General features: G+C 51.9%; 2 protein-coding genes across 2 annotated transcripts in view; both read right to left on the bottom strand.

Annotated features, from left to right (window-relative positions):
* The window catches only part of CR1 (complement C3b/C4b receptor 1 (Knops blood group)), a 38989-nt gene extending 31825 nt beyond the window's left edge, over positions 1–7164 (bottom strand). The window contains exons 1-14 of the mRNA XM_063177740.1: positions 7052–7164; positions 6289–6480; positions 5596–5787; positions 5297–5405; positions 5044–5129; positions 4586–4798; positions 4039–4098; positions 3913–3939; positions 3743–3806; positions 3480–3590; positions 3085–3276; positions 2788–2877; positions 2471–2566; positions 1450–1661 (exon numbers count right to left, since the gene is read on the bottom strand). Of these exons, the coding sequence (XP_063033810.1) occupies positions 1450–1661; positions 2471–2566; positions 2788–2877; positions 3085–3276; positions 3480–3590; positions 3743–3806; positions 3913–3939; positions 4039–4098; positions 4586–4798; positions 5044–5129; positions 5297–5405; positions 5596–5787; positions 6289–6480; positions 7052–7130 (1723 nt within the window). The 5' untranslated portion in view covers positions 7131–7164. The remainder of the gene's footprint in view (positions 1–1449; positions 1662–2470; positions 2567–2787; positions 2878–3084; positions 3277–3479; positions 3591–3742; positions 3807–3912; positions 3940–4038; positions 4099–4585; positions 4799–5043; positions 5130–5296; positions 5406–5595; positions 5788–6288; positions 6481–7051) is intronic.
* Positions 7165–8845: 1681 nt separating this feature from the next.
* CD55 (CD55 molecule (Cromer blood group)) lies at positions 8846–15671 on the bottom strand. Its single transcript, XM_063177739.1, has 10 exons — positions 15560–15671; positions 15147–15329; positions 14438–14629; positions 13745–13844; positions 12412–12494; positions 11717–11911; positions 10869–10928; positions 10630–10758; positions 10358–10534; positions 8846–10063 (listed from the first exon to the last, which is right to left on the bottom strand). Exons 1-10 carry the CDS (start codon positions 15669–15671, stop codon positions 9984–9986), a joined length of 1311 nt encoding a protein of 436 aa, XP_063033809.1. The 3' UTR covers positions 8846–9983.
* Between the last annotated feature and the right edge of the window lie 1463 nt (positions 15672–17134).

The raw sequence follows: 17134 nt of genomic DNA, 5'->3' as shown, positions 1-17134 counted from the left end.
TTATTTGTGAGTTTCCTTCTTATTAAAGGCATGTTCCTGCCAGCAGGGGAAAATGGAGAAACCAAAGGTCTGTAGTAGGCACATTTGGGTGGTTCCTGTTCCCAGTGTGCTTCATGAGAAGCTCCCAGATGGGTGATTTACCTCTGCAGCAGGCAAAACCCCAAACCTCAACATTTTTCTTTACCAGCAGCTCAAATTCTGAATGCCTTCCAAACAGGAAACCTTCCAATCTTAACTCCATTTTATGACAGCTTATCCAGTGATCTTCAGCCAGGCTGAGTTACGGCCAGGAAAGGACACCAATGCCTCAGCATGGCCTTGCCATCAGCCAGAGAAACCCGGGGCATTTTGCCCAAATGGTCCCTCCCTCACCTCTCTCCACGCTCACACACATCCTCAGCACAGCCACGAGTGGCTCAGGGCAGGCAGGATGAAAACAAAGTGCCCAAAAGCTGCGGGGTTGGTGTCCTGCTCCCAGGGCAAAGGTCTTGGCATCTCCGTGGTTTCACACAGGGATAGGTGCCCTTGAGTTCTGAGCAGCATTCCAGAAGTTCTCAGCAGTATTCCAGAAGTTCTCAGCAGTATTCCATTATGAATATTGAATTTATAGGTTCTGAGCAGCCCTCCAGGTGCCTTCCAAAGCACTCCAGTCCCCCACAGCAGTGCCAGGGGTTCCTGGCAGTCGCTGCTTCAAGGCCACTTTGTCAGGAGGGAAAGCAGAGCCCTGCCCCATCTCCCCCATCACAATTCCCAGGAAAGCTCAGGCACCGGGCACCAGTGCAACAGCAGCGATTAATTGAGCAGAAGCCATTAATGAACTTGATTACATCTGGCAAATTATGAGACTGCAAAATCATTTAACCCACTCTGTGGGAGGGGTTGATTAGTAAATATGAAATAAACCCCAGAGCCAGGATACCAGTATTCCCTATTTTATATTTGTTTTATTTACAAAACAGTTTTACTATAAATACTCTAAATTTTGCATTTTTATCTGCACACTAGGAAAGGAACCTCACTTTTAAAAAAGTAGTTTAAGAAATACAAATAAATCTTGTAAGATTGTGCAAAGAGGAAATTGTTTTCCTAGCGCAAGGAAACGTTTACTGACTTTTTTAAGTCTCACTTTAAGAGCTGCAAAAACACTTTGTTCATACAAAAATAAACAAAAAAGTGGGCGTTAAACCAACACGGAGGTGGGTTTGAAGTATGTTTGGTTTTTCTGCTTCTGTGCCAGCCCAGGTGAAGTCAGAGCGTTGATTTCAGGTCCCTTTGTTGCACTCAGAGCTGAATCCCTGCCAGGGATCGGTGCTGGACTCCCCTCCTCAGCTCCTGGATTTATCCTGCATGGTAAACAAGCCGGGATCAGGGGATGCCCCCGGCCTGGGGAGGGTTTGAGCAGCCTCCCCAGGGGCCTGGGGTGTTCGGGGTGCCCCGAGCAGCTCCTACCATCGGGTGCCAGGCGCTGGGGCTGGCACAGGTGAGCGTGGCTGGGCACCGAGCACACGGGGCACAGGTGGCAGCCGGGGCTGTGCGGAGGGACCAGGTGGGCTGGGGTGCCCTCCCCGGCCAGGGGACACACGGGGCTGCTGGCTGTGTCCCCGTGGACCAGGGACAGGAGCTGTCTGTCCGTGCAGGGGGGGCAGACGGGGCCCTGGGGGCTGTGGGGAGAGAGGGGAGTGAGTCCCAGAGGCTTGTGACAGGACCTGCCCCTCTCCAAACCACTCCAGCACCCACAGAGCTGCTCTCCTTCACCATTTCCCTTTTTAGACTCCAGCAGGCAGAGGTTCAAGAATGCAGAACTGGACCAGCTCCCCCAGGATTGGGGCTCCCGGCCAGCGGAGCAGGCACTCACAGGAATAAATGGAAAAACCCCAAAGCAAAGGCAGCAGCAAGGAGTTCACACTTCCCGAAGCCAAAGCAAGCAGATGCACATGTCCAACCATGTTTATCTGGGTTTTCATGTGAATTTGGCTCTGTCAATGGTGACTGTGTTGAGGAAGCACCAGACTTACATGGGCGAGTGTCAGAATAAATAAATAAACTGAGCAAACAGCTTTACCTCATCACTTCTCTGGCCCAAAACCTTACCTTGCCTCAAGCAAAGGAACCACACCCAGAGGTGGGAAAAGCCCTGGGCAGTGGCTGAGCAGAGGCTCCCACTGCAGGGTCTCACCTGGGCTCTTTGCTGCTTAACCAAACCCAGAGCCCCAAAGAACACGAGGCTGAGCACAGTGAGGAGCCCAGGCTGCTCCAGAGACACCCAGGGAAACCCCACAAGCATCATCTGAGTGAACCTCACCCAGTTCCACCTCTCTCTGCTTGAGCAGGCACCACCCTTTACCCTGGCACAGGGCAAGGAGCAGCCAACAGTCACACAGGGCCACCTGCTTTATTCTGAGCTCAGCTTGGAGGGCGCTGGGCACTCCCTGCAGGGCTGGCAGGAGCTGCCTGGCCTGGCCACACTCACCCCTTGTGCTGCCACTCGCCCGGTGTCACAGCCCTGCTGTCCCCCTGGCCAGTGTGGGCACGCAGCCAGCTCTCACAGATGGGACAGATGTGGTCACTGTGGAGAGGAACCATCGAGGGTGAGCACTGAGAGCATGGATGTGCCTTCCAGGCCGTGGTTCTGGGGTTTTGGAACAGCCTGGGATGGCACGAGATGAGCTTTGAGGTCCCTTCCAACCCAAACCACTCTGGGATTCTCTGATAAGCTCAGTTCTGAAATTCGCTGGGTTTTGTCCATGCCCACCGTGGCATCTGGGTGTTTTTAGGTGGAAGACTGACCTTTGGTGGTCCATGGGCTGCTCTGCCTCACTCCTCCACGGAGCAGCTCCTCCTATGCCATCTGCCCTCAGCACATCCATGGCAGGAGAGCTGAACACACAGAGAGAACGCACAGATCCTGAGTGTGTGGCTTCCCAAAAACACCTCCTGCCCAGCTGAGCCACTATTCCCTAAATATCAAACCCTTGCTCCTGCTAAAGCAGGAAGGACACAAATTCCAGCTGCCAAACTCACTTTACCCACACAGAGATGCTTCCTCCCCCTTTCCCCTCGCTTTGCTCCCCTGTTGGATTTTACCTGGTGCCTGCTGGGCTCTGGCTGTCCCCATCACCAACGCTGGGCACCGAGTAGCTGCGGGGCTTTTGGGGCTGGGAGCTCAGCCAGTCCTGGCAGGCGGCACAGCCGTGGCATGGGGGCTCTGAGAGAGGGGCCAGGGCACTGTGGAGCTGCTCCTCACAGCTGGGACACACGTGGCACTTCCCTGTGTGGCTGTGGATGAGAGAGAGATGGGGGAAATCCACCCAGCAAAGCCCAAACCCTCCTGAAGCCCCCTTTGGACAGCAGGGTGTTCATCGTGGCATTTGGAAGTCAAAAAATGCTCAAAGATCTTCTGCACAGGTGAGCTCAGCAGCACTGAGACCCCTGGCTATAGTCAGGCACAAGGTTTTGGGCAGGTGAACAAGAAAACCTACCAAAAATAGGAATTCCAGGGCTTGGGGAGCTTCTTCTCATCTGTAACCTCCAGGTGCATCGCTGAATCCCTTGCCTTCACCTCCTGCTTTTGTGAATTCACATTATAAGAGCTGGAGAGACAGAAAGGGAGAAAATTGTAGAAGAAAAGCTTCACAACATGGAAATATTGTGCTAACCATGCCAATATACTGAAGGTACAGGGTTTGAAAGGAAAAATCCACTTATCCCCAGGGAAAGTTCTGATTTTGGAGGGGCAGCTTACTGCTTTTCACTCTCTTTCCGTCTCACGATGATCCCAGCTAGAATTCCAAGGGCTACTGGGGGAACTAACAAAGAAGGGAAAGGGAGAGTGAAATCAACCATTGACTCTAGGTATTTAACAGCAGACAGCTTTGGGGTAGGAAAATATATTTTCAATTTTAAGCTACTTACCAATGCAACTCGGAATGAGGATGCTTGCTGGGGAGGAAAATAATGAAAGGAATGTTAAAAACATGAAGGCCAAAATGCAGTGCAATTACAGCAATTAACAGGACTTCTAAGAAATGGAGCTCTTACCCAGCCAGTAAGGATTCTCTTCTGAGGGTTTGGTTTGGTTTGTCTCTGCTGTGGTTTTAACTAGGGAGAGACAAAGGAAAAACACTCAAAATGTGATTTTATATGGTGCTCAATATATAAAATAGTTCAGAGAGGAGTAGACAACACATGGGCAGGTGACTTGTGCATCTCAGGCTGTGGCAGGGACCTCTTGTGCCACTCCAGGCCTTGAAGACAGAGAGGATTCTGCTGTTCCCCTTGGCTTTATTGCCTGGGTGTTGTTGGACACAAGACATAAATAAATCCTTTCTAAGTTCCCTCCACCAGCTCAGCAGCCACTGATAATTTCCCACATTGTTCATTACATTTCCGCCTGCTCCTCTCGAAGGAAAAACATAAACCCAAGTCCGGTTGTGCTCCTGGTGCTGCTCAGCAGAGCCTGGCACCGTGCAGAGCCCTGGAACCAAAGCCCGCAGAGCGCCTGTGCTGCCAGACGGGCTGGGCAGCAGGGACCAGCAGCAGGAGCGAGCTGCGGGCAAGGGGAGGCTGCGGGCAGGGATGGGCTCACCCCGGCAGGCGGGCGGGGCGCCGCTCCAGGTGCCGCTGTCGCCGCTGTCGCCGCTGTCGCCGCTGTCGCCGGTGCAGCGCAGCGTGTCCTGCCCCACCAGCTCCAGCCCCGGCTCACACGTGTAGGTTGCGACGGAGCCCAGCACGAACTGCCCCGAGCTGCTCCCACTGTGCTGCCCGTGGGGGATGGCTGGAGGAGGGGGACAGGAAATCACTGCGGGAGAAAGAGGAGAGAACTCAGGAGGGGACCCTGGGATGCTCTTCCCTTCTCTTCTTCTTCTGCTTTTGCCAGGCTTCCGCAGGAACCAGTGATGCTCCTGGGGATCCCTGCTTGTGACAGCAGCTGTCCCCTTGCAGAGATGCTGGCCTGACCTCACTCAGTGAAATAAACCAAAAATTCAGAATTTCTAGATTGGAATATTTGGTTTTTCCAGTCAAGCACCGGACAACTTCACTCACCCTGACAAGCTGGAAGAGGACTCCAGACAGCTTTGTCGCCCTCTAGGAGACACCTGATGGAAGGTGATGCTCCCTTCAGTCTGTACCTGCGGGGGCAAAAGGCACATCCCAAAATCAGCTGGTTGTCACCAACCAAGAATGTGTCACCACAGAGGTGCTGAGGACTGCATGGGCAGAGCCCCATGTCCCAGTTCACACCCCAGTGACTCTGGCCGGGCAGCTGGGGTGCAGAGGGAAGTGACTTCACACTCACCCACGGTCACAAACCACTCTGGCTGTTCCACCCAGCAGATGATCTTTTAGGATATCTTTTAGGATGGCTTGGCCATGTTCTGGATTGGCTGGAATACCACACGATTTCTCTGAAAAAGAGTAAGATTGTCCTTAGGGCACCATGAGGCTGGGAAAAGCCCCACAAACTTAATTTTCATAGCAGAATGGCAATTAATGGTATTTTATGTTAAATGTCATTAGAGAAGAGCAATTTTAAAATACAGGCGTGGCACTTGGAACACAGCACAGGGCAAAATGAAATGAGATGGGGACACTCACTTTGACACAGTTCAGGAACTTCTGTCCACGTTAAGTTGTCCAAACAGGTGCTGGTGGGGGGCTGGGCTGTGGTGTTTTCATAAGCTAGGCGACAAACGTACCTCACCGTGGTGTTAACAGCGTAAAAATTCTGCATTTTGTCTTCTGGTGATAGCGCAGCAAATTGCACAGACCTGGGTGTGGGACAGCTGCCTGGCCACCACAGAGACACCCAAATGTCCGGTTACAGAGCAAAAATAACACTTTGCTTTCAACTGTAAACATAAATCTGAGTGATAACACACGAGTCTCACTAAGAGCATGGGCACCCCAAACAGTGCCCTCCTCCCTGCCCACTTCCACCAGGGAATCGTCCGAGGTGGGGAAGTGCAGCCAGTTCTCACTGGAGAAGTTTCCAAATCCCCAAAGCCAAACCTCCCCGCCTGGTTAACCCTTTGGTCACTTGGTGCTCTGCATTCCCTCCCCTTTTCCATGCACTTCCCAAGCTGTTCCTCTATTTTCATTAATACACAAGTGCCACACAAGTGGCTCCAACGGCCTCGGTGGAGGGTAGGAAAAAGGGGCAGCAAGAGAAGTGGCCAGACCACTTCATCCTGTGTGATGAGGAAACCCCTGAGGCAGCGATTGCCAAAGCTGTGGGTGTTCCCGCAAGCAACTCACACCCTCCTGTGTCAGAGAAAGGGAAACACTCACGGCCACAGAACTCTGGCAGGCTGGACCAGCGGGAGTTCGACAGGCACTGGATGGTGTCGGAGAGAGAGGGGAGCTTGGTGTAACCCGGGACACAGCGAAAAGTCACTGTGGAGCCCACACTGAAGCTCTGCTGGTGTTTGCTGTCTCCTCGGGGCTCAGCATGGCTGATATTCGGCAGCGGCCCACAGTCCCCTGTGGGAAAATAAACAGGGATTTAGCGGGGCTCCTTCTGCATATATATATTACACACACTCCCATGAATAACGCACACTGCCATGGATAACCCACTTTCCCATGGATAACCCAAACTCCCATGGATAACCCACACTCCTATGGATAACCCACACTCCCACAGATAACCCACATTCCCATGGATAACCCACACTCCCACAGATAACCCACATTCCCGTGGATAACCCACACTGCCACGGATAACCCACACTCCCATGGATAACCCACACTGCCACGGACAACCCACACTCCCATGGATAACCCACACTCCTATGGATAGCACATACTGCCACGGATAACCCACATTCCCATGGATAGCACACACAGCCATGGATAATCCGCAGCCCCATGGATAACCCACACTCACGTGGATAACCCACACTGCCATGGGTAACGCACACTGCCGTGGGTAACCCACACTCCCGTGGATAACCCACACTCCCACAGATCCTACACTTGCACACCCGCAGGCACAGAGCCCCCAGCCCGGCGTGCCCAGCTCCCCGCACCCCGCTCCCCTCCAGGGGCTCACCCCACGCCGCGGGCAGCTCCAGCAGCACCAGCAGCAGCACCAGCAGCAGCAGGAGCGAGCAGCGGCGGCCGGAGCCCATCGCGGGTCCCCCGGCACTGCCCGGGCAGCGGAGCCACTCCCGCGGAGCTGCTCCGAGCCCCGCGGAGCCCCCGCCCGCCCCTCCCGGCCAGCCCAGCTCCGCTGAGCTCAGCTCAGCTCCGGGAAGGCTCTGACGAAAGCCGGGAGCGCGGTGGGGAGCGGGGCTGGGTGTGGAACGCGCGGGGTGAGCGGTGCCAGGCGCGCCTGGCATCCCAAGGAGCGGCTCCCCGGGAATCCGCTGCCTCAGCCTCTCCTTCCCAGCCTTATTCTACACTTCCAGGAAAAAAAAAACCCTCCCTCCAAAGCTGCCAAAGTCGCAAAGGAAAAGAAAATACCCAAACCTAAAAGGGCAGGAAGGGGAACGTGTCCTCCCAGTCCAAGGAGAGGGCAGCCAGCAGCTGCCGACCTGCACCTTCCTGTTTCCCTTGGTTATCCAGGAAACCGCGATGTTTCCACTGCTCAAACTTACCAACTTACCCCTTTTATTTATTTCTTTTTAATTCCCACTTTATTTTACTTTCCTATACAATTTAAGTTCCAATCAGATGTAACAATGAGACGCAGAGGTGGTTTCCGAAGGAAGGAATCCAGCACCTTGGATAAGGTATCCCTATAAAACACTCCCTCGTAAACACGGTGACAAATTCCATGGAGAGACCTTGGCTGCTTTTTCACAGCTCACTGGCCTGAACGGGTATGGTGGCTGCATAAGGCTAAAGGAATCTGTCAGCAGGAGGACAAAAACACCTTTAAATTCTGGGGAATTCTGTATTGGCTTAGGGCAGTGACTTTGGCACGGGGCAGGAAGATGCTGAAAAGTATTTGGCAAAGGCTCTGCGTGATGCTGAGCCCCCGCAGGGAGTGGCTGCACTCAGAACCGAGTGAAAATGCCTTTGCTCACAGGCTGAACCCCTGAAAAACCCAGAAAACCCCAGAAAGCGGGCTGTTTTCTGCCTGGGGAGGGAGCAGGAGATATCTGTGCCCCTTGCCCTGTGCACCCGCATTCGCTGCCCCGCAGCGGCTCCTCCCGGGCGGTGGCTGAGCCCCCCGATAGCAGCTGTGTCCCTGCCAGGCCACCGAGGGCCAGCAGCTTTATCTGGCCCTGCCACCCGTCCCTGCAGCGCAGGGATCAGCCCCGACAGCTGCTGGTGGCGGGCACGGGGAGCAGCCCGAGGCTGGCCAGCAAAACCCAGCAGCAAAAACAGCACTGGAGCTGCTGCCCTGGGAATGCCACAGAAACTCAGCTCCCAAAACCTCCTGAGCTGAGCCTGGGTCTGCCTGGGCTGAGCCTGAATCTCCCTGAGCTGAGCCTGAATCTGCCTGGGCTGAGCCTGGGTCTGCCTGGGCTGAGTCTCAGCTCAGGGGCTGCAGGGCTCAGCCCCAGAGTGGCTGAACAGGGTTAGGGGAGGTGTAACTCCAGCTGCCTTTTCCAAACTACTTCCCAGAAACACATCCCTGCTTTCCTCCTTTACTACTTTTTAAAAAATATGTAACCAAATTTAGCTTGCCATTGATGGCATTTATAGAATAAATGTTCAGAGTGATAAAGAACTGACAGAACATTGAATCTGATCATTGCCAGGATATACCTTAAAGCTGATTCCTTCTTGAAAAAGAGAATAAAATACGATGAGAAAACAGCAGGGAGTTGAATTCACAGAGTACCCTTTATAAACAATTGCTATTTATTACTAAATAGAAATAAAAACCCAGAAAGGCTTTGCGGGTTTTAGGTCTTTACAGGACAAAATTGGGGTAGGCAGCCTAAAGAACACACACAAGTTTTCCAGTCCCTCTGTTGCAGGGTGGCAGCCCTGGGGAGGTTATTTAGGAGTTGTATTTCTGTGTCTGTGCCTCATTGATGTGGTCACAGTGGGACTGAGCTGGGTCCCTCCCTCTGGAAAGCAGAAGTGGCTCCTTTGCCTTATGAGATCAGAGATACCCGGCCCACAGGTGGCTTTATCTTCCTGTGGTAGAAATGAAAAGTGCAAGGAACTTTGGGCCGATACATGAACAAGCTTTTGCTAAAGAAAGGGCTTAAACCACTCAAGATATAAACAGTGTAATATCCCAAGTACCGTGGTTTCCTAAAATAAATACAAGAGCTAAAACTCAGCAGGACAGGGAAGCCCTTGCTTTGCTTTTCCCTGCTGGCAGCTGGATCCACATCTGGATCAGCTGCAGCCAGGAATTCCTGGGGAGTTCGGGGAGCAGCTCCCTCCCCAGGGGGGTCGGGGCTGTGTTTGGGGTTTGTTGTGGTGTTGCCAGTGAGCAGAAAACCCTGCGGGCCTGGAAACACCGAGTCAGGCTGGGCGGGACAGAGCCGGGCTCGGGGAACTCTGCAGCAACTCCGGGGTTTTCTCTGAAACCCTGGTGGGGCCAGCAGGAATCGCAGCTGGATCGGGGTGCTGGGAGGCAATCACTGAAAGGAAAACTCGGATGGGAGGAACAAATATGGAAATCAGCCAATAAATGCTTTTAGGAATAATTTTCCATCGATTTCTTGGAATGCTAAAACATCATCAATAAAAAATTACTAGGTGGGACCACGCTGATTTAGGTCATCCTTTACCTTAAAGCAAGGAGAAGGAGTCCTAATAAGTGTGACCATTGCATGGGGCACTTTTGGAACAGGTCAGGAATGGTAAAAGATTTTCTGGTCTTGACCCAAAAGACAAAACTCTGAGATAGGCAAGCTCAGCTTGATCCTGACACCAGAGGAACAATTTTCACCATCCCTCGGTTGGGTACTGAGATCCTCCAGCTGGTGTTGTGTCTTCTCCTCTCACAGTGACACAATGACAGCTCCCAGCACTTCCCACGAAGCCAAAATTCTCCCTTTTCATGGATGAAATTATCCTCTGCAGCGGGTGGGGAATCTGGAGGACCAGGACTTCCACCACGTCCAGCTTCTCCTGGCTGTGCATGAGCTCCCTGTGGGGAACAAGGTTGGCATCAGCACCAGAGCCCTGGCGCTCTCAGGGATACCTGGTACAAAGTCCTCTCTTGCTTTTCAAAATGCCCAAAAAAATAAGTTAAAAAAAATAATAATCTGTAATAACATAAGGGCAAGGAAACAATAAGTTAAAATGTATTGCAGACAAAGCAAAGCTTTTTATGAGAATAGGAGGTCGGTGCAGTCAAAGCTGAGCTGTGAACCAGCAAAAAAATGTAAATTATACAGAGAAAACTTACAGAAGAGAAGAACATGACAAAAAACCCACTCACTTCCACAAAATGATGGAAATTTGGGCCGTTTTAACTTCTGCAAGCAGCCAGGTGGGGGAAAGAACCCCATGTACTTCGGAGGACACATGGATCCTTTGCTGGGCCCAGAATAGGATTTTGGGGATTTGTACAAAGGCAGAACAAATGTGAACCCTGAGGCAGCCCAGTTCCTGCTCACTGAAGAGAAATATGGGAGAAGAAATGAAAATCTGGGTTTTAGGGATGGGAGTAAGCAGGAGCTGGCACGGATGCTGTTGTCCCTCAGGACTGACCTGGTTTCCTGAAGAAAGAGGAGGACTGGGAGGGTTGGATGGTGTTTTGCAGGGCCTTTTTATAGAGGCTGAGCTTCCTCTCCCACAGGAGACCCTTCTGAGAGGGCTGGGCTCCATTTCCCTGGGCACCTGAGAAAATGGAATTCACGGGGTCAAATTCACCAGGTGGCCTTTCCTAGAAATGTGATAAAGGAGAAAAATAAATGCACTTGATTCAATGTCAAATGATTTCAACTCACTTTTGGGAGGAGCTCTGCTCTCCGTGTCTTTTGCTCCAAGTCTGACAGCTGAGCTTTTCTCTGGGGGACAGAGAGGGAGCATTGCTCAGAGCACTCCTCCTTCCTTCAGAGACCATCCAGTCCTTGCTCCAGCAGCACCTTTTTCCCCTTTAAAATTTCCTTAGCACTTGCATTTCACCCCTCCTGCACTTCATACCCTCAATATTTTAATATTAATATTAAATTTTTAATTTTTATATGAAAATTTAATATTAATATATTAATATTAATACCCTCAATAGGTTAATCCTAAATACCAAACTAATACTAAATACCAAGTAATAAATACTAAATAATAAATACTAAATAATAAATAAGAAATACTAAGAAATAAATACAAAATACTAAATAATATGAAATACTAAATACTAAATATTTTTGCCTGAATACCAAACTAATACTAAATGCTAAGTAATAAATATCAAATACTAAATAATAAAAAAGAAATACTAAGAAATAAATACAAAATACAAAATACTAAATACTGAATAATACTAAATAACATTGAATATTGAATATTGAATAGTGAATAGTGAATAGTGAATATTAAATTTCACCTGAATACCAAACTAATACTAAATACTAAGTAATAAACACCAAATAATAAATAATAAATACTAAGAAATAAATACTAAATACTAAATACTGAATAACACTAAATAATATGAAATACTAAATACTAAATATTAAATAACAAATAGTAAATAATTGGTAATAAATAATAAATATCAAATAATAAAAATAAATAGTAAATAATTAAGAAATAATAAATAATAAATAATTTCAGCCACTGAATGGGATGAAAGCACCTTTGCACTCGGGTGTGGCTGCACTCCAGACCCCGCTGGTTTTGTCCCTGCTCCCACACTGGATGCTCCCATTCCCCACCAGCTGGAAGCTGGGCTCACAGCTGTAGGTCACCGTGGAGTTATAAGCAAAAATCTCAACGCCTTCCCCATTGTGTCTCCCGTGGCTGATTGGAGGAGGTGGAGGGCAGGTAATTACTGCAGGAGAGAAGGACAATGTGTTTGATAAAGCTTCAGTTTTAATATAAAATACAAAAAGATTGAGTCTGCCTGAGGTTCTTGAGGATAAACTTTGGACGGTGCAGGTGGGTAACAGCACTGGAGGGGTAAAGCACGGCTGCCTGTCCCAGTTCTTCTCTCTGGTTTGTTCCCCAGGTGTTTTTCTTCTCACACTTTCCTCCCTCTCTTCTCCCTCTCTTTTATTTGCCACGACAAATAAACAGCAGGCTTGCCACGCTCAGGATTCCTGGAAATCTCACCCCATCACCTTCAGCCATGACAAAAATGCTGATTTTGTGGGAACAAAGCTGCTGAAATAGCAGCAGAATGGGCATTTCTCAGCTGTGCTTTTGGGGACAGATCGGCCACAGAGTATCCACAAAAACAATCCAAAGAGAGCTTTGGTCTGTACATGGGGATGCAGGATCTGCTGGAGTGAAGTTAAAAGCTTTAATCTCACAATTTAAGATGAATCTCACATTCACAAGTCGGAAGTTTGCTCCATTCAACATCATTTCCTTTCAGCTGGCACCAGATGAAATTATTCCCGACTAATTTGTACCTAAAACACATGAGAGAAAATCAGAGTAACTGCCCAAAAACTGGGAATATTTCCCACCCACCCCCAGTGCAAGCATGATCAGGAGTGTGGGAGAGGCAGTTAAAACAAGCAGAGCTGCTGACACTGCTGGTGAGCAGAACTCCTGTCAGGATCTGTGCTCATCTATTTTTGGTGCCTCTCTGCTCTGACTCTGCATTTTCCGTGGCAGGGAAGGGAGGAACTGGAGCTGAGGCTGGCAGAGTGCTCTGGGGATGCCAGACAGGGCTGGGCTGAGCTGAGGGATGCATTCCCACAGGGATTTGCTGAATCAGGAGCTCCATCCCTGCCTGCTCCTGGCTCACAGCACTGCTGGCATTGACCCTGTCCCCATCCAGGGCTGAGGTGACAAAGGGAGGAGACCCCTGGGACAGTGCAAGGTGTCCCTGCCACGGCAGGGGTGGCACTGCATGGGTTCTAAGGTCTGTTCCAACCCAATCCAGATTCAGATAGATCCCCCTGACCTCCAGGAGCAGTGAGGGGCAGCAGGGCTCAATCCATATTTAATTAAAGTGGCTTTGCATTGGTTTGCTGGAAGCTCAGGGACAGTGACACCTTCCCCATTCTGATTCTCCCTCCTGTGCAGAAACCCTCAGCATCTGGCCAGGGTGGATAATGATCATTTCTGACCTAACTTGCATGAGCAATGTGATCCCTCCACCCTGCAGTGGGTTTCCAAAGCTGAGCTCAGCCCCAGCAGGGTGGGACACGCTCTCATTTTCTCAATCGCATCCCAAGGGAGAGACAAAACCCCTCTGCTGCATCTGGGGCTGGGCAGCCCCAGCCAGATGATGCCAGCTGCTTCCTGCTGGAGGGAGGAACCCTGCCTGGAGTGTTTAAATTAGAGATTAAAATTCCAGGGCCTGTCCACTGCATTTGGGCCCTGATTGAAAGCAGGCAGCAGCCGTGAGTCAGCTCCTGACTGTGGAAATTGTGTTTCACTGCACTTTTCCAGCTGAACTTTAATGGATTTTAGAAATGCCTTATTGTAACCCTTTTTGTTCAATATATCTCAACTATCTTAAGCTGAAATATTTTAAATAGCTTGTATTGAAGTCCAGAGTTATCAGCTGTGAGTACAACCAGCTGCTCCTGTTGGGATGGACACTCAGAGCTGCTCTGGGTGGCGCTTGGAGGACAAGGTGGCCCTGAATCCTGGCCCTGGTGCCCTCCCTGCAGCTGTGTGCCCTCTGGAGCCGTGTCCCAGCACTCACCTATCCTCACAGGACACTTCCACCCGTGCTCCCAGCTGCAGGTCCCCGAGGGGCCCCATCCTCCCTCCAGGCAGAGCTCCTGGGGTGCCACAGGACCTCCCTGGGGACACAAAAAGGCTGAATGAGACACAAAACAGGCTCTCTGGGGGATTCCCAAAGGTTCCAGAGCATTTCACTCCATGGGCATCACAGCCAGACTGGCAGGAGCCAAAGGTGGGGATCCCAAAATGCTCCACGCCCACAGAGGGGTTTCCATCCCAGTGGATTAGGAACAAGGTACTCGACTGTGAAAAAATATTCCTGTCTCAATATTCCATGGATGTCACCAAGAGAATGCTTTGCCTTCATGGTGAAGTTCAGTGCTGGAATAGCAAATTGGGATTTGTCCCCTGCCTGTGCCATGTCCCAGAGAAAACATCTTTAGGACCACAAAGAGGTTGGAAAAGACCTCTGAGATCACTGAGTCCAACCAAACATTCCCTGGCATGAAAATCAAACCAGACCTGTTTATGCCAGCAGAAAAGCCAAAAAGAACGTCAGTGATATTGCTGCTGTTCAATTTTAACAAGGCATGACAAGGAATATCCCCCAATTTCGTGCTAATGGAGCTGTTGGGATGATAATGACCAGGCTGAGTCATTTTGGGAGCAGCCAGGGCTGCTTTTGGGGGTGTGGGGCAGCAGGAATACTCACTCCTGCACAGCTCAGCAGGCTGTGACCACGTCAGGTTCTCCAGGCAGGTGCTGGAGGGGGAAATCTGCGAGGAGTTCTCGTAGCCGGGCCGGCAGACGTAGCTGACGTTGGCGCCAACAGGGAAGAAATTCCTCCTCTCATCCTCCTTGGACAGGGCAGCAAACCTCAGCCTGGTTGGGGCAGCACAGCTCCCTGGCAGCCAAGGAGAGCCAGCCTGACAGAGCTGCCCACCAGCAGCGGCCCAGACACCCCCTGGGACCACGGGAATGCTTCTGGAGAGCTCCTGGGGCTGGTGCCAGGGGAATTCGGGCTCCTTACCTGGCTCCAGCCTGCTGCAGGCACCAGAGCGGGCATGGAGGGGGGTCAGGAGCCCGGGGAGGGTCAGCAGGAATGGGGAGACCATGCATGGGCTGGGGGGCACCGGAGACCCCAGCCCCATCCCTCACTGAGCCCTCTGCCACCCCTGCGGCCACCAGGGGCTGAGAGGGACAGCAGGGCAGAGGGTTTGTGCCCCTGGGGACAGGGACAGAACCAGCACAGAGGTTTTGTCCCCTGGACAGAGGCAGAACCAGCACAGAGGATTTGTGCCCTGGGCACAGGGACAGTGCAGCATACCAGGTTTGCCCCTGGGGACAGGGATGGTGCCAAGCAGGAGGGACAGGGATATTCCCCCCCGGGCCGTGTTTCAGATATAAAGGAAGGTATTTACGGCCGCAGGGCTCGGCCAGCCTGGACCAGATGTCGCCGGGCAGGCACTCCACGGTGTCGGGCATGCCCGGGATCCTGCGGGCTCCCCCCGAGCAGCTGAAGGTCACCCTGGATCCCACCGGGAAGCTGCTGGAGCTGCTGGAGGGGCTGGAGTGGGTCATGGCAGGCGGGGGCCCGCAGTCACCTGCGGCAGGAGAGCAGCAGGACAACACCTCCTGAGGTGAGGAGCCCCTTCTGTGGCCCCTTCCCCGCCCCAGGAGGGTGTTTGGATGTCCAGGGTTCCCCAAGGGAAGGCAGCAGCCAGGGCTGGGTCTGTGACAGCCCCAGGCTCAGGGGAGCATCCCCAGCCCAGTCCCGGAGCTGCAGGTGGGACCCAGGCAGGTGTCCCCGGTCCCTCCCTGTCCCCGTACTCACCGTGAGCCGCAGGAATGCCCAGGAGCCCCAGCAGGGCCAGGAGCAGCACAGAGATCAGCCCACAGCTCGGGGGCTCAGGGGGTGCCCCCCATCCTGCTGCTGCAGCCGTCATTGCAGCGAGCGCTGCGCTGCTCCTGCAGCCCCGCTGCCGGCAGGGCTGGGAGGGGATGCTCTGCAGGCTCCGCCAAAGCTCGGGAGCTGTGGAAGCCTCCCCAGGACACCCACGGAGCACGGAGAGCAGCCAGGGTGGGGGAAAGTGTCGCTCACAGGCTCGGGGAGAGCCTCCTGGTCCTCCTGCCCCGAGCTCCTTGTTTGTGTCACTTAATTCTTTTCTTCTGAGGCTGGCAGGGAGCGCAGACCAACAGAGTTTTTCCAAAACTACATTCCCAGAGAAGAAAATCCCCATTCCAGCCTCAAGCTGCATCCAGGGTGGGAAACACCTCCTTAGTTATTTGCTGGCAGGTAACACACCACAGATGTGCTGTCAGCACAGTCAGTGAAGCAAATAAAAGCATTTTCCTTCTCGTTTGCTGGATTTTCCTTTGATTGCCTGACTCCTGGTAATGAGGAACGGCTGTGAGCAGCCACATCCCATTAACCCTGTGACATGTCCCTGTGACATCAGCCAGGGCAGAGGGTTTGTCCCCTGGGCAGGGACAGTGTCAGCAGAGTGGTTTTGTCCCTTAGGGACAGGGACAGTGCAGTGGTTTTGTCCCTTGGGAACAAAGGACAGTGCCAGCACAGTACCAGCACCACAGGTACCAGCCCCAAGCCCATACATATTTCATTTTCTGTAAAATATTAAATCACCATGTCCCAGATTGCCAGGCAAACATGTATTTTATTTTTCATCTGTTTGGCTGTCGTCTTCTGTTTAGAGGGCAGTTTTCCTTACCTCTTCCACACCCAGTCCTCCCTCCTGGGAGACATCTGCTGATAACAGGCTGTTGAATGTCACTGCATGGTTGATAAGAACTGCAGCATCCCACTGGGAGATGTGAGCCCATAGGAGCCAAGCATTCCTACCAGAATATAATCTGAGGTCCTGGGGACAGCAAGACAGGCTTTTTGTCCCCACTGGATTCCCAGAGGGAACAGCTGCGTCTTCTACTGGATCTTCAGAGGAAGATCCACCCTTCTACAGCATCCCTGACCCAACAGAGCCACACCTGACACTGCAGGAGGATGGATGGATGGATGGATGGATGGATGGATGGATGGATGGATGGATGGATGGATGGATGGATGGATGGATGGATGGATGGATGGATGGATGGATGGATGGATGGATGGATGGATGGATGGATGGATGGATGGATGGATGGATGGATGGATGGATGGATGGATACTGCAGCTCTGTGCCCTGGATGCAGCTGAGTCAGGCGGTTCTGTGGGCACTGGCTGTGGGCTCCAGGGCTGTGGGCAGGGATGATCTGAGCAGGGTCTGATCAGAGCCGTGGTGCTGTGGCAGAGCGAGTGTGCCACCTAGTGCCACTGCATCCCAAATCCGCATCCTGATCCACATCCCAAATCTGCATCCCAGAGCCACATCCTGTACCCATACCCTGAATCCAC

The sequence above is a fragment of the Melospiza melodia genome, chromosome 28 (assembly GCF_035770615.1).
Source record: "Melospiza melodia melodia isolate bMelMel2 chromosome 28, bMelMel2.pri, whole genome shotgun sequence".
Classification (NCBI taxonomy): Eukaryota; Metazoa; Chordata; class Aves; order Passeriformes; family Passerellidae; genus Melospiza; species Melospiza melodia.
The sequence above is the reverse complement of the archived record's forward strand: the minus strand, read 5'-3'. Positions and strand labels throughout refer to the sequence as shown.